Source organism: Cebus imitator, unplaced genomic scaffold (genome assembly GCF_001604975.1).
Source record: "Cebus imitator isolate Cc_AM_T3 unplaced genomic scaffold, Cebus_imitator-1.0 Scaffold37, whole genome shotgun sequence".
Taxonomy (NCBI): domain Eukaryota; kingdom Metazoa; phylum Chordata; class Mammalia; order Primates; family Cebidae; genus Cebus; species Cebus imitator.
In genome coordinates, this window is record NW_016107352.1 from 262,504 (window position 1) to 280,110 (window position 17,607).

Here is a 17,607-nt window from a genome sequence, read left to right on the forward strand (position 1 = left end):
ACTGATGTTTATGGAAGTTAGGCTTCTACCCTCTCACAGAGACTGGAGGACAGATGTTGGATCCAACTATCCTCAGATGTTGGAACAAACACTACGTTTTTTTGATAGCCTTCAGTTTTTTCAGGCAGGCACTTTAAGGCGGGGCTGAAGTCATCCTAGGGGTGTGGCTTGAGCCATAAGAAACTGTTAGGTGTTTTGTTCCAGTATTTTTAGGCCATGGTTAAGAAGATAGCTCAGAGGAACCTGACTAGAGTTTGATTAAGGAGAGAATCTTTGTCAGTGGTCAACTTTAAGATTGAGATTGGTGAGAATCTGCATCTTCTTGTAATTTTAATTTACATTTGTCCTATTACAAGTAAAGTTGAACATGCTTTGCTGTGTTGAAGGGCCATTTTTATATCTCTGTTTATGAAATGTGTTCATGTGCATTTTTTCTCATTTTTTGGATAGGATTTTTAGTCTTTTATTCCCCCCAAACTTTTAAGAATTCTATATAAATGTGGGATATCAGGTCTTTAGTGTGAATCTATGTTGTGAATATTTTACAGAGTTGTCATGTGTCTTTTGACTTCACATATGGTGTTTTTTGCTATACAAATTGTGTTTTTATTTTTATATAGTAATATCAAATTTTACTTTTATTACTTGTAAATTTTGTGTTGTAATTAGTAAGTCTTTTTCTATATCAATGTTAGAAATTGATTCATGTTTTCTTCTGGTATAGTTTTTTTTGACATTTAAATCTCTTATTTATTTGTAGTTTATTCTTGCATATTCTTGAGGAATATGTCTAATTTTATCTTTTTCCAGCTAACTATACAGTTTTCCCAATACTATTTGTGAAGAAAAGACTATCTTCATCTAAGTGATGTGAGATGCTGTCTTTATCATATACCATATTTTTATATGAGGCCAGATCTTTTTCTGGACTTTTTTCATTGGTATCTTAGTAAATTTATATATTAAGGAACATTGACATCTTATCATGTTGAGATATCCTAACCAAGAATAAGGGGTTTCTTTCTATTTGTTCAAATCTATTTTTATGTCTTTTGGGGGTGTTTCATGGTTTTCTTCATAGTTTTCTATCATTTCTTGTTAAATTCCTAAAAATTCTCTCTTGTTTTTATTATAAATGAGGGTTTCTCATTCAATATATCTTCTAAATGGATATTTGTATACAAATGCTATTGGTTTTGGCATGTACATTTTATAAATTGCTACCTTGCTGAATTCTTTTACTGTTTGAATTCATTTTATTATTGGTTTTCTAGGAATTTCCAGGTGTATTTTTATGTCACTAGCAGATATAAATAGTTTTATTTCTTCTTTTCCAATTATTTTGCCTCTGTTTTCTGTAATCTAATTGTGTTGGCTTGTACTTCTGAATCATTGTTAAATAGCAGCCCATATGCTGTGCATCAAACTGTAGTCACAGAACCAGGAAGACATTATTGAATTAACAAGTGTTCTCATAAATAGCAGTGTAAACAGTTACATGTAGTAGAGATAATGGGCATCATTGTTTTGTTTGTGACTTCAGTGGTTGTGCCTTAGAGTTTTCTCATATTAGGTACATACCTTTTCCTTCTTATTTCCTCATACGTTTTTGTTAGGAGTGGGTTTTGAGGTTTCTTAAAGCCCACTTTGAGAAAAAAATTTTTAAAAAATCAGCATCTATTGAGATAATAATTTGATTTTTCTCCTTATGCCTATTAATAGAGCAAATTATATTAATGGATTTTGTAAGATTAAGCCATTATAGCATTCTTGGCATAAACCCCACAGTCTGACTCCAGAGCTTAACTTCTTTATTTTAGTAATTCCTAGTTTAGTTTCAAAGATTTGATAAACTTAATTGCCAAATAAATGTTTTGGTGAATGAGTTTAGAGAGAGAGATCATTATGGGAAGAAAAAGCCTTTTGAAGGAGCAAGGACCACTACTAACTGTGACATCAGGATCATCAACCACACCATGCCATAGCTTATTTCTACTGGCTGTTTATCTTGAGGAGTCTACTTACACCAGTGTTCACCTTTCAGTATTTTATCAGCATAAGTTGTGGTCGATTGATCATGAACTAAAGAAATGCTGGAAAATCCCAGATGATAGCGCAATTGCTGCATTATGATAAATGGGAAGCCTGCAAAATAGAATAGAACAAAAAAGCACAATGGCAAATTGTCTTTACAAAGGGAAACAAAATTCATGCATTTCCATTAGGGAGAAGATTTGAGATAACATATTGTTTCATAGCCTTGTTTATGTTAGAAGTTACTTTAAAACGTTATTGTCCAATATAGAATATCTATTCCAAGGGAAAGAAAGAGGAGAAGGCAGAGATTAAAAAACTTAGAAATTGTCAGAGATGTGTACTTAATTTACACAAATGAAATGATAAAACTGTAAATCCAACCTCCTTTTTGCAAGTTGTGACTGAGGTCCAGGCCATGTAAAGCTGTCTTTGCATGTTTAGGATCATGTCTTTCAAAAAAGGTATTTGAGGATGTTTACACTGCTACTTATGAGACCAACTGCTAATTCAGTCATTCCTTTATGGTTCCGTGACTACAGTTTAATTCACAGCATATGGGCTGATGTTCTTAATGTGTAGGAGAAAGCCATATTGAGATGGGAATTACTTAAATTTTTTTTTTCTTACCATTGAATTTTCTTTTTAGATATGTCAGTTGAAGAAATTTTCTTAGTTATCTCTCATTTTTGAATATATTTAATTACATATTTTGTTGTAACTAACATAATAATTTGAAAGTTGTCTCTTTTCATTTTCTTTAGCATGTTACACCAGACAGCTATATTCCATGCCTTGCAGACCTGTGCAAAGCACTGTGGGAAGTTATGCTCAGCTATTACAGGACTATGGAATGGCACGAAAAGCATGACAATGAGGATAGTGCTTCCGCTTCAGGTAGGAAAACATTTTTATTTTATTTAAAAAATTGAACTATAAATATCCCACATTACTGGAGTAAGAAGAAAGGAAAGGGGCAGGAATGCCTTTGGATTTCAAGGATTAAAATGACCATAGGCTAAATGTTCAGCAAAGAAAGTGATTCAGCTACTTCAAATGTTCTGTTACCTTTAGAGAGTAACTGGGCCAAGGGACTTCTTAAGCGGTACGTAGTACCAGTTTCCAGAAGTGATGGCTTTAGGACTGAATTTATAAATTTTTGTTGTTAATATTATTAGTTGCAAACTAGATAAGACATTAGTCTGTCTAAATTTACTGTGAAAGTAATGCTAGATGGTCAATATTAATCTATTTGGTCAGTTTTCAAGTTACAGTAATAAAGCTAGGTTCTAAGAATTAATAATTATATTGATACTTTCCTTCCTGAAAATGATTAGAATTTCATTTTAAAAATCATGTTTTAAAATATTCATCTTTTAATGGAAAATGTAACTTTAAATGACTATGGTACAGTCAGCTAAACAATAAAGAACAAGTCTTTGAAAAAATTATTGTATTTATTAGTCATTCTGTTTAAATTGCTTCATTTGTATAGTTATAGACCTTAAGTGATTATCCTTGAACAGTAGCTGAGATTGAATATTCAGAATACTTATAAAAATAGTAAGTGATTTCATCAGCGTTTTGTTTAATACAGACAAAATAAATTATACTGTACATTTTTTAAATATTACATGCAATTTATTGTTGCTATTTAATCAAGTTACTTTAGTCACTTCCAATTTCTGAGGTGCTTGGTTTTTGCTGTTTGGTGAGTGGACAACACACCCAAATTTCACTGTTTAATTAAACATTTTGGTGGTTTAGAAGGCATAAGTTTAATCTTTTTCTTGACTTATAAGAAGCTCATAAAATTAGAAAACAAAATAAGAGAAAAATTCCATGTATGGATTTTTATCTATTTAGAAGTATTGTTGGGAAGAGTAAAGGAAGAAAGAGAAGAGGAGAAGGCAGAGAGAAGGGTGGGCACACAGCCAGGACTCCCGTTCAGACTATTTTTACCCCAAACTTATACTCTTACCCCTGTACTACCCCCGGACCATGGACTCTACAATCTGAGAGGCCTGGCTTCAAGTTTTCACTTCCATTTACCAAAGGTGAGAATTTGAAGACCCTGCTTAGTTTTTCCACATTTCAGTTTGCTCCTAAAAATGGCCAGTTACAAAGCAGAGCAAAACAAAACAAAACCCTTAGAGAAGTAACACATCTACCCTGCACGGTCATTGTAAAGCTTGGAGAACATGTAAAGTACTTATACTGCTGGTGGTGAATATCAGGAAAGGAAATGGATCAAGAGATAATATAATAATAGTGAAATACCTGGAGACTGTTAAGCCATATTTGTTTTTCCAGTACATTAAGGAGAGACCAAAGGTAAAGTTTGGAATAGAATTAACACGTATTTTAGATAGAAGAATTTAGGTGACAGTTATCTATATATTCATCATGGTGAAGCTAGCTTTTTGCTTTAGGCCAATAGTTTACATTCACTGGAGTACTGAGTCAAACTTAAAACTCTATTTGATCCTTATTACTCAATCCTCTTTGCTAAAATTTCTTGACCCTAATCTGTATATTTGATGGATATTCAAGTGCTGAAGTAGTCAGCTGATAGTATCTAGGACTGTAAAAAGTTATTTGTTCACCTGAAATTAATCCTTTCATATTCAGGAATAAAATTGTAGAAATTAGTAAACTGAACATTACTCTCCATGGAACTTCGTAAAACTGAAGAGGACTCTAGATTTTATCTGCTGTATCTCTTTAGTGATAGTATTTGATACCGTTTGGTAACCTAATACATTAATGTTCTAAGGTAAAACTCTAAAGCTATAGTTCAGGTGTACTGCCTTAGGCTGCTGAGTCCATACCATGCATATATGGCTTATGTTCTAGGAGTACTCAGAGGCAAAGTAGTCATGTATCTATGTATCTGAGGTCTGGTATTTCCAAGGGCTTTTTACTAGTTATCAGTGGACACCTTCCCAATCTGAGACAAGATGGTAACATACTCACTTAGGTGTTCTGCACAAGTTATTCACTCAAAGCTTCATCTTTTTAATATAAATGTGTGTTTGTATTTTTCAGTTGTCTTTAGGGGGAGAGTTGTTTGGAGGAAGATCATTGATCTTACCTATTAAACTAGACATTGTTAAATTGTTTATCTGGAGTGGATAAAACTGTTATTCATCATGAAAAATATAAAACGTGTACATTATCACTTCACTGCCTGAGCTGTTCATGATGTAGACTGTCCTCTTAGTATGCATATTAATTGATAATTCAGTTAACTGGTCCTGTAATGCCCTTCTCACAGCCTTTTACATGGTCTTGCAGTAGGCAGTATGCTCACTGAGAACCTGGTCTCTGGGACCACACTGACTCAGGTGGAGTCTCAGCCTCAGTCACATGTGATCTGAGTGGTCTTAGGTATATTTAGCATTTCCTGGTCTAAGTTTATGTTATCTTATCAAATGTGTTTAATTCTAATACCTATTTTTGCCATTGTTTTGATTGTATAAATATTGAACATATTTCATGTATCTTAACATAGACTTACAATATATGAGAGGCCAAATAGAAATTATTTGGAAAACACACACACATTGGATTAAATCTAAAAATATATGTTTTCTTTTATTTTCAGAAGGGAGTAACATGATAGGTACTGAAGAAACTAATTTTGATCGTGGCTACATAAAAAAGAAATTAGAACATGGACTTTCACGAATATGGCAGGTTTGGTTTTTTTAAAATTATTTTTTTCACAGAAGCAGTAGAAATGTCAGGTCAAAGTTGTTTTAGAAATTCAGTTTTAAATTTTTTATTTGTGTATTCTTCGCAGATTTAATCATATATTTCTGTTTGGAATTAGGCTATCATTTAATTTCTGTAATGTATTTGGTGACTGTATTTGAACTGTAAGTAGCAGTAAAAAAAAAGTCTTTTAATTGAAAATCTCCATTGGAAATAGTCACATATGCCTTGAGTATATCTTTTGTTTTAGAGGCCTAGCGAATTTCTGCTATCCTAAATAAATGTATGCTTTTTTAGTGAGATGTTTTGTTTATTTTTATTTATCTGTGTTTTCTGAATTTTTTTATTCTGTTAATTTTAAAAAAGGAGTAACTAAGCAGGTGGCATACTTAGGTCAGAATATAGTTTAGAATGAAGATTTTTTTTTTTTTCTCAGTCAGTGATCTTTGTGCCTTGAGGGAATCTTAGATGCTTATTGGCTGAATATATCTGGCTTTAAAAGTCAACATTTGGGCTCCTATAACAAAATATTCCAAACTGGATAGTTTATAAACAACAGAAGTTTATTTCTCAGAATTTTAAAGGCTGGAAGTCAGAGATCAGGGTGCCAGCATTGTTGGGAGGGCCTGCTTCCTTGTTCATAGACACTGTCTTGCTCAGTCCTCATATAGTAGATGGGATGGGGGAGATCTCTGGGGTCCCCTCTATAGGGGGCACTAATACCATTCATGAGGGCTCTACCCTAATGACTTAATCACCTCACAAAGGCCCCACCTCCTAATATATTATCACCTTGGAGGTTAGAATTTCAGTATAGGAACTTTGGGTACACACAAACATTCAGACCATAGCAGTAGCTTATTAAGTTTTTCAGTTGTTGTAATCAGATAATTTGTTACTTCTTAGATCACAGTGTAATTCCTTTGAAAATAACTTACTCTTTTGAACTTCTTTGAAACTTGGAAGACTGTAGACCCTTTGGCCATGTTATGGTCTTTTAAAATGTGTTTTTGATTTTTCTAATGAAGCTGATCTTTATTTTGACCATCTTTTTTTCTTTATTTCTCTTTATTTTTTCAGACAGGGTCTCACTTTGTCACCCAGGCTAGAGTGTGGTGGTAGAGTCATGGCTCAATGCAGCCTTGACCTCTTGGGCTCAGGTGATTCTTGTTCCTCAGCCCCAAGTAGCTGGGACCACAGATGTGCACCACCATGCCTAATTTTTGTCAATTATTATTTGTGGACATGGGGTCTTGCTGTGTTGCCCAGACTGGTCTTGAACTCCTGCGCTCAAGCGATATTTCTGCCTTGGCCACCCAAAGTGCTGGGATTACAGGTATGAGCCACCATGCCCAGCTTGACCATCTTTTTTTTTTTTTTTTTTTTTTTTTTGACATTTCAACTTTTATTATGGAAAAAGAGTATCTGTGAAGGTTTGTTACATGAGTAAACTGCATGACACTGAGGCTTCAGCCATCCAAGCAATAAGCATAGTACCCAATAGGTGGTTCTTTGGCCCACGCCTCCCCCCTCCCTCCTCCATCTAGTGATCCCTAGTATCTCTTGTTCCCATTTTTACAGTCATGTGTATTCAATGTTGAGCTCCCACTTGTTAGAACATGTGGTATTTGGTTTTCTGTTCTTGTGTTAGGTCAGGTTGCTTAGGATAATGGCCTCCAGCTCCATCCATGTTCCTACAAAAGACCGAAAGAACAATTTTGTTCTTTTTTATGGCTACACAGTATTCTGTGGTATATATGTACTACATGTTCTTTATCTGATCCACTGTTGATGGGCACTTAGGTTGATTTCATGTCCTTGCTATTGTGCATAGTGCTGTAGTGAACATACAGATGCATGTGTCTTTATGACAGAATAAGTTATTTTCCTTAGCATATATGCCCACTAGTGGGATTGCTGGGTCAGATGGTACTTCTATTTTAAGTTTCTTGAGAAATCTCCAAACAGCTTTCCGTTGTGGCTGAACTAGTTTACATTCCCACCAACAATATATAAGCTTTCCCATTTCTCCACAGTCTCACTATATTAGTTGTTTTCACACTGCTATAAAGATACTACCTAAGACTGGGTAATTTATAAAGGAAAGAGGTTTAATTGACTCGCAGTTCCACATGGCTGAGGAGGCCTCAGGAAATTGACAATCATGGCGGAAGCCAAAGGAAAAGCAAGCACTTTCTTTCATGGCAGTAGGAGAGAAAGAACATGCAGGGGAAACTGCCACTTTTTTTTTTTTTTTATTTTACTTTGGGCTCTGGGGTACATGTGCACTTCCTGCATCCTGCAGGATTGTTGCCTAGGTACATACATGCCATGGTGGTTTGCTGTCTCCATCCCAACCACCACTCCACTGTCACCTACATCAGGCATTTCTGCCAATGTTATCCCTCGCCACCTCCCCCTGCACTGTCCCTCCCCTCCCCTCTCCTCCCTGCCCCACCTAGTCCTGTGAGTGTTGTTCCCTTCCCTGTGCCCAAGTGTTCTCATTGTTCATCACCCACCTATGAGTGAAAACATGCAGTTTGTTTTTCTGTTCTTGTGTCAGTTTGCTGAGAATGATGGTTTCTAGATTCATCCATGTCTCTACAAAGGACATGAACTTGTCATTTTTTATGGCTGCATAGTATTCTATGGTGTAGATGTGCCACATTTTCTTTGTCCTGTCTATCATTGATGGGCATTTGGGTTGGTTCCAGGTCTTTGCTATTGTAAACAGCACTGCAAGAAATACACATGTGCATGTGTCTTTATATATAGGATTTGTTTTGAAAAAAATGGTATAGGAAATTGTATTTTGGAAACATACATTTATTCATGAATCAGTTAATATTTATAATTTAGTCATCTTCTAAATTTTAATAATGTATTGGATATGCTATTTGATTTCATACTTTAGTATTTAAAATTTATGTGGTGGTTGTAAGAGGTTTGACATATATTTTGTCATATGACTCAAACTCATATAACCATATTAAACATTAAAATTAAATACATATTAATTTATCATTAATTGTGGATTTAGGCTGACTTTTTTCTGAGTATTATGTGTAAAAGAAGGGAAAATCTTATAGTTATTGAATATACAGCCAGGATCAGATGTGATTTGTTTCTGACTTAGTCTCTCAATAGGCCTTAATTGTACAACCTATGATAGAATTTCTAGTAATTCAGTGTACTTTGAAATACTGACTTGGCACTTTATATAGTTAGTTTCCATTCAGTTTGGCAACCTGATGGCATTCCTGGTATAGGAAAATCTGTTAAACATAAAGTTTAGTAAAGCTGTTCTTATTTAAGCATTTGACCAGTTTAATGGAAGTCATCATATTTTTAAGTATAGATTCTTGTGTTTTAGGTTTTGAGCTTTAGAGCAAGCTTGTCCAACCCATGACCCATGGGCCACATGCAGCCCAGGACAGCTTTGAATGTGGTCCAACACAAATTGGTAAACTTTCTTAAAACACTGTGAGATTTTTCTTGTGATTTTTAAATTTATTATTATTATTATTATTAGCTCATTAGCAATTATTAATGTTAGCATATTTTATGTGTGGCCGAAGGCAATTCTTCTTCCATTGTGGCCTAGAGAAGCCAAAAGATTGGACACACCTGCTTTAGAGTATCTTAATTTCCACCACTCCTCAGTCTCTTTTACTCTCCAGTCCCTTTTACATTAACAATCCCGGTTCTCAACTATGTCTAGAACAGACTTTGCATACTTTAGGAACTCACTGAATAGTTATTAAACTGAAATTGCAAGGCTCACTGCAGTAAAGAAAGCAAAAGCCCTGAAAGACAAAAGTTCTTTTGGTAACACATTTAGCAGGCAAAAGCTGACCTGAATTGAATTCATTTGACAGCAGAACCTAGCCAGTATTATCATTAGGCTGTTGATAGTTTTTACTTACCCTGTTAAGGTGAACATTCATACACTGCAGGAATATTGTGTTTGATTTTGGAATGTTGGCCCAGACCCCAATGGGGATGTTATGTATATGTAATATGTATACCTTTTGAACATCTGAAATCCTGAATTCCAAAGCATGGTTGGCTAAGGATGGATTCATATAAAGCAATACAAAAAGTAAGAGTTGGAATAAAGGCAGAAAATTTACCCATAATCAAAGGGGAGTTTTTTCCTTCCAGGATTTATTCCTACACCACAGAAGAGTCAGTGCTTTGATATGTATATACAAATTATAAATTTTTGTAGCAGACTATTTACAGGTATATAACCTGTATTGTTATACTGCTGATTCTTGAAAATTGAATTGATTTAATGATTTCTACATTCGGTTAGTATGTAGAAAGTTGCAAGAGACCATCTCTCCTACTCTAACCTCAGGACTAATCAAGATATATATAAAGTAATGCTTTTACATATATAAAAAAAATTATTAGAGATGAAGAGGCAAGGAAACCCAAATAAACTAAATCAGGGAAGTGCTGATCCCTTCCTAGGAGAGAACAGACCCACAGCCACTTTTTTTTTTTTTTAATTGTACTTGGGCTCTGGGGTCGATGTGCACATCCTGTAGGATTGTTACATAGGTACATATATGCCACGGTGGTTTCCTGTCTCCATCCCCGTGCCCCTGCCCCATTGCCTACATCAGACATTTCTCCCAGTGTTATCCCTCCCCATCCTCCCTGCCCCGCTTCGCTATCCTTCCCCTCCCCTACCCCACCCACCTAGCCTTGTGAGTGTTGTTCCCTTCCCTATGCCCAAGTGTTCTCATTGTTCATCACCTGCCTGTGGGTGAAAACATGTGGTATTTGGTTTTCTGTTCTTGTGTCAGTTTGCTGAGAATGATGGTTTCCAGATTCATCCATGTCACTACAAAGGACACAAACTTGTCGTTTTTTATGGCTGCATAGTATTCCATGGTGTAGATGTGCCACATTTTTTTTGTCCAGTCTATCATCAATGGGCATTTGGGTTGGTTTCAGGTCTTTCCTATTGCAAACAGTGCCACAATGAACATATGTGTGCATGTGTCTTTATAATAGAATGATTTATAATCCTTTGGGTATATACCCAGTAATGGGATTGCTGGGTCAGATGGAATTTCTATTTCTAGGTCCTTGAGGAATCATCACACTGTCTTCTACAATGGTTGAACTAATTTACATTCACACTAACAGCGTAAAAGTGTTCCTCTTTCTCCATATCCTCTTCAGCATCTGTTGTCTCCAGATTTTTTAATGATTGCCATTCTAACTGGCGTGAGAAGGTATCTCAATGTGGTTTTTGATTTGCATTTCTCTAATGACCAATGATGAGCATTTTTTCATATGTTTGTTGGCCACATATTTGTCTTCTTTTGAAAAGTGTCTGTTCATATCCTTCACCCACTTTTGAATGGGTTTGTTTGTTTTTTTATTGTAAATCTGCTTTAGTTTTTTGTAGATTCTGGATATTAGCCCTTTGTCTGATAGGTAGATTGCAAAAAATTTTTCCCATTCTGTTGGTTGCTGGTTTACTCTAATGATTGTTTCTTTTGCTGTGCAGAAACTCTTAAGTTTAATTAGATCCCATTTATCTATTTTGGCTTTTATTGCCATTGCTTTTGGTGTTTTAGTCATGAAGTCCTTGCCTATGCCTATGTCCTGAATGGTGTTGCCCAGGTTTTCTTCTAGGGTTTGCATATGTTGAACCAGCCTTGCATCCCTGGGATGAAGTCTACTTGATCGTGGTGGATGAACTTTGTGATGTGCTATTGGATTTGGTTTGCCAGTATTTTATTGAAGATTTTTGTATCAATGTTCATCATGGATATTGGCCTGTAATTTTCTTTTTTAGTTGTGTCTCTGCCAGATTTTGGTATCAGAATGATGTTGGTCTCATAAGAAGAGTTAGGGAGGATTCTCTCTTTTTATATTGTTTGGAATATTTCCAACAGGAATGGTACCAGCTCCTCTTTGTATATCTGGTAGAATTTGGCTGTGAACCCATTTGGACCTGGACTTTTTTTGGTTGGTGGGCCATTAATTGCTGCCTCAACTTCAGACCTTGTTATTGGACTATTCCAGGTTTCAACTTCTTCTTGGGTTAGTCTTCTTCCAGATGTACTGGTTTATGTGCATAGAGTTGTTTGTTGTAATCTCTGATGGTAGTTTCTATTTCTGAGGAATTGGTGGTGATCTCCCCTTTATCATTTTTTATTGCATCTATTCAATTACTCTTTTTTTTTATTAGTCTAGATAGCAGTCTACTTTGTTGATCTTTTCAAAAAACCAGCTCCTGGATTTATTGATTTTTTTGAAGGGTTTTTCATGTCTCTATCTCCTTCAGTTCTGCTCTGATCCTAGTTATTTCTTGTTTTCTGCTTGCTTTTGAGTTTTTTTGATCTTGCTCCTCTTGTTTTCTGCTTGCTTTTGAGTTTTTTTGATCTTGCTCCTCTAACTCTTTCAATTTTGACGATAGGGTGTCAATTTTAGATCTTTCCTTGTTTCACATGTGGGCATTTATTGCTATAAATTTCCCTGTAGACACTGCTTTAAATGTGTCACATAGGATCTGGTACATTGTGTCTTCATTCTCTTTGGTTTTCAAGAACATTTTTATTTCTGCCTTCATTTCATTGTTTATCCATTCGTCATTCAGGAGCAAGTTGTTCAGTTTCCATGTGACTGTGCGGTTTTGAGTGCTTTTCTTAATCCTGAGTTCTAATTTGATTGCACTGTGGTCTGAAAGACTGTTATGATTTCCGTTCTTTTGCATTCGCTAAGTAGTGATTTACTTCCAGTTGTTTGGCCAATTTTGGAGTAAGTGCAGTGTGGTGCTGAGAAGAATGTATAGTCTGTGGATTTGGGGTGGAGTGTCCTGTAAATGTTTATTAGGTCTGCTTGGTCCAAATCTGTGTTCAATTCCTGGATATCCTTGTTGACTTTCTGTCTTGTTGATCTGTCTAATATTGTCAGTGGAGTGTTAAAGTCTCCCACTATTATTGTGTGGGAGTCTAAGTCTCTTTGTAGGTCATTAAGAACTTGCTTTATATATCTGGGTGCTCCTGCATTGGGTGCATATATATTTAGTATAGTTAGCTCTTCTTGTTGCATTTATCATTTTACCATTATGTAATGCCCTTCCTTGTCTCTTTTGATCTTTGTTGGTTTAAAGTCCGATTTATCAGAGACTAGGATTACTATCCCTGCTTTTTTTTGCTCTCCATTTGCTTGGTAAATCTTCTTTCATCCCTTTATTTTGAGTTTGTGTGAGTCTCTGGATTTGAGATGGGTCTCCTGAATACAGCACACTGATGGGTCTTCACTTTTTATCAAGATTGCCAGTCTGTGTCTTTTGATTGGGGCATTTAGGCCATTTACATTCAACGTTAATATTGTTATGTTTGAATTTGATCCTGCTATTTTGTTACTGGCTGGTTGTTTTGCCCGTTAGTTGACATTGTTTCTTCATTGCATCGTTGTTCTTTACCATTTGGTACATTTTTGCAGTGGCTGATACTGGTTGTTCCATTCCCTTTTTAGTACTTTGAATAGCTCTTGTAAGGCAGGTCTTGTAGCGATGAAATCTCTCAGCAATTGCTTGTCTTTAAAGGATTTTATTTCTCCTTCACTTATGAAACTTAGTTTGGCCGGATATGAAATTCTGGGTTGAAAGTTCTTTTCTTTAAGGATATTGAATATTGGCCCCCACTCCCTTCTAGCTTGTAGGGTTTCTCCTGAGAGATCCTCTATGAGTTTGATGGTCTTTCCTTTTTGGGTGACTCGACCTTTCTCTCTGTCCTCCCTTAGGATTTTTTCCTTCATTTCAACCCTGGTGAATCTGACAATTATGTGCCTTGGGCTTGCTGTTCTTGAGGAATATCTTTGTGGTGTTCTATTTCCTGGATTTGAATGTTGGCCTGCCTTGTTAGATTGGGAAAGTTCTCTTGGATAATATCTTGAAGAGTGTTTTCCAACTTGGATTCATTCTCCCTATCACATTCAGGTAGGTTGATCAAGCGTAGATTAGGTTTTTTCACATAATCCCATAGTTCTTGGAGGCTTTGTTCATTTTTTTCACTTTTTTCTCTAATTTTGCCTTCTCATTTTGTTTCATTGATTTGATCTTCTATCTCTGATATCCTTTCTTCTGCTTGATTGAGTCGGCTGTTGCAACTTGTGTATGGCTCGTGAAGTTCTCGTGCTGTGTTTTTCAGCTCCATCAAGTTGTTTATGTTCTTCTCTAAGCTGGTTATTCTAGTTAGCATTTCGTCTAACCTTTTTTCAAGGTTCTTAGTTTCTTTGCATTGGGTTAGAACATGGTCTTTTAGCTCTGAGAAGTTTGTTATTCCCCACCTTCTGAAGCCTACTTCTGTCAATTTGTCAAATTCATTCTCTTTTCTGTTCCCTTGATGGTGAGGAGTTGTGATCCCTGGGAGGAGAAGAGGTGTTGTGTTCTTTGATGGTTTCATCCTTTTTGCGTTTGTTTTTTCCCATATTCATGGATTTATCTCCCTTTGATCTTTGAAGTTGGTGATTTCAGCAGCAGTCTCTTGAGTTGACATTTTTTCTGTTGAGGTTGGAGCTATATATCTTTTTTGACCTTTAGAGGGCGTTGCTGGGCTCTCTTGGGTTCGGTCAGGTTGTTGGATGGGTGGTCCTTCCTGGAGTTTGTTTGCAGGTGATACTGGCCCCGCCTTCCCAATGGTGTCTCTCCCAGAGCTCCATCTTCCTGGTTGGGGTCAAACTGGTGTATTTGCTGCCAAGTTCTCTAGGGAGGGCTTCAGTTTGAGTTTTGTGGAGGTGGGGCCTGCCAGGCCTTATGGTCTGTTTCCCTGCTTTCAACTCTGCCTCCTCTGTGGGATGGTCCATCCTGCTGGCGTTAGTCCAAACTTCCTCCCAGGTCCCTGTGACAACTTGCCTTGCCTGGAGGGAGCCGCTGCTCAGATTTGCATGACTACCCATGGTGCCCCTCAGTCTGGCAGGGCTCTCGTGGACCATGGGTTGCAGGAGGGATGAGGTAAGCACAGGATCTGAATCACAGCACTGAGTGGGTGAAGTCCCCCCTGGACCCTGTGAGCTGGCTGCACATTTCAGATGGGGTCCTACTAGACATGGACTTTAAAATAACTATATTAAAGCAGTGGTTTGTGAACTTTAGCATGCATCAGAATCACCTGGTAGACATGTTACTAATAAAATGTGGATTGCTGGTCCAGATTCCCAGAGCTTCTGGCTTGGTAGATCTGGGCTGGAGCTTTCTGTTAAGTTTCCAAATGATGATGATGCTGCCAGACATTTTCAAACAAGCTAATGTTGAGAAAAGTGTTTGGCTCCAGCAGACCCGAAATGTTAATGTTTTTAGGTTGAAGGAACTGGTAACAGGTGAAAGCCTGGATTTGTATGAAGAAGTGAAAGCACCAAAAAGGTCAGATAAGATCTTTTTGTTTGTTTGCTTGAAACATACAAAAAAATTGTAAGAACATTCTAAAGAATGCCCATATATAACTTTCACCAAGAGACCCAATTTGTGTTTCTCTGTCTCAGAAATGTCTTTTGCATTTATAGCAGAAGGACCCAATCTGAGGTCACATGTTAGATTTAGCTGTCATGCCCCTTCCATGTTTAGTTTAGAAGGCTTTCTCAGCCCTTCTTTGACTTTTATAACCTTGACATTTTTGGAGATTACAGGACAGTTATTTGGCAGAATGTCCCTTCCTTTGAGTTGTGTGTGTGTGTGCGCGCGCGTGCGTGCGCTCTTACAATTAGTTTGAGGTCAAAAATTTTTGAAAAACATATCATACAAGTAAGGGTCATCCAGTAGTACCTGTTTCCAGTTTGTCTTATCACTAGTGATGTTAACTCGAGTAAGATGCCTCTACTGTAAAGTTATCCTTTTGCTTTTTGTGATGAGAAATTATTTGGGGAAAGATGCACTCCCATAAATATCCCCTTTCTTATCTAACATTCACTCATTAGCTTCAGCTTCTGTTGAGCCAATGTTTCTTACTTGATTTATTGTTTTGTTCTGATGGTTGCCAGTAAGTTACCATATTTTCTAATTCAAATTCTCATTTCTTAACATTTATTGGCATCCTACTGTCATTCACTGGTTTTAACATTTATTTATTTTTCTTGCTTGGATTATTCTTTATTTTTATAATTGTCAGATTATGATTTTTCTAACAGTTATTCCTTCAGCATTTACTAGTTGGTACCATAATCTAGGAACCTCTTCATTTATTTATATTAAGTTGAAGTAATATATAACATATATGAGTATATGCACACACATACATAACACATGCACACACACATGCGTAATCCATTATATAGTCTGTTACTATCATTTATTTTATAGGCATATTGCCCCAAATTGATTATTTAGAGCACTCTTCAAGCTAGCTTTTGTATCTTGCTGACATTTTTTCATCATTCTTTGAGGATTTTCTTATTTCCTCACAGAAATTATTCCAGACTCATTTAGTACCTTTTTGCCTGAGCCCTGGTTCTTTTTACCAGTAGAAACCAGGGTCTGGCTTTAGTTAGCTATCATTGCTATTGGGGTGTCACTGGTTTCAGTCACTTTCAGTGGATAGGCTAGGAAATATGTGCACACATATGTACATACCCCATTAAATCTATATTTATTTTTATTTCTCTCTATGTGTATTTAAACTGTAAGTTCACATAGATATATCCAATTTCAGTCCACTATTGTAGGGCTCATCTCCTTCTCCATCAGCAAGAAGCATGGCTCAATATATTTACCTATTCGCTCAACCTTGTATGTAACCAGTTTCCTGACCCTTCCTCAGTTGCCTTCCTTCTGGCTTTGATGGGTTGCTCCCCAAAACTCACCTCTTTCTGGGCTTTGATCCCTATTGGGACAAATAAGACACAACACAGTATAATCATGGTGAGGAAATCAACGATGGTAGAATAACAACAGAATATCCATTCTGACTCTTGATAGTTTATATTTAGTTTGGTTAGGTCAAAAGCAAAACACTATTGACCTGAGACATCATAATCTGTATTTAATCCAGTAACATCATTCAGAATGAAAGAAGAATTTATGATCATTTTATTATCAGTAACAGTACTGTTTGCTGAGGAGCAATGTTAATTCTGTGGTTAGGATTCTTATTTTGGATGCTTTTAAATAGACTTGATTAAATGGACTTTGCTGTTCGATTATAAGTACTGTAAGGGCATGCTACCAACTTTTTTAATTCTTCCTGGAGCATTTGAAAAATAACCAGGTATTTCCTCTTTGTTAATACACATGGAATTATGTATATTAAGTCAAATTTGTTAATTGTATTATTCTAATCTATATCCTTACTTGTTTTTGTTTTCTTGATCTGTGCATTCCTGAAGGAGAAGTTTTAATCTTCCAGAAGGATTGTAGTTTTGTCACGTTTTTCTTTCATTTCTAACTGCTTTTGCTTTTTATATTTGGATGCTATATTGATTGATTAGAAAATACTAATAACCACTTTCTGTTCTCCACTTAATTTCCTACATCAGTTAAAACAATACTTACTTTACCGTAAGGCATTTTGCTATGAATTCATTTGCTTGATATTATTATTTGCATTCCTGTATTTATTTTGTTCATATCTGCCTGGTCATTCTTTGACTATCCCTTCATTTTAAATGTTTTTAGATCGCATTTGTGTCTCCTGCAATGTAAAAGCTTGTTGCTTTTTTTTGAGAGAGGGATGTTATATTTTAATTAGATAAGCTGAACACTTAAAAATTGATTAATTGGCCGGGCGCGGTGGCTCAAGCCTGTAATCCCAGCACTTTGGGAGGCCGAGGCGGGTGGATCACGAGGTCAAGAGATCGAGACCATCCTGGTCAACACGGTGAAACCCCGTCTCT

At 36.2% G+C, this 17,607-nt stretch overlaps 1 protein-coding gene across 1 annotated transcript in view; it reads left to right on the plus strand.

Moving 5' to 3' along the window:
* Positions 1 to 17,607, plus strand: part of VPS50 (VPS50 subunit of EARP/GARPII complex) — a 127,887-nt gene that overhangs the window by 57,735 nt on the left and 52,545 nt on the right. Inside the window, exons 13-14 of the mRNA XM_017525102.2 lie at positions 2,799 to 2,931; positions 5,642 to 5,733. Coding sequence (XP_017380591.1) covers positions 2,799 to 2,931; positions 5,642 to 5,733 — 225 coding nt within the window. The remainder of the gene's footprint in view (positions 1 to 2,798; positions 2,932 to 5,641; positions 5,734 to 17,607) is intronic.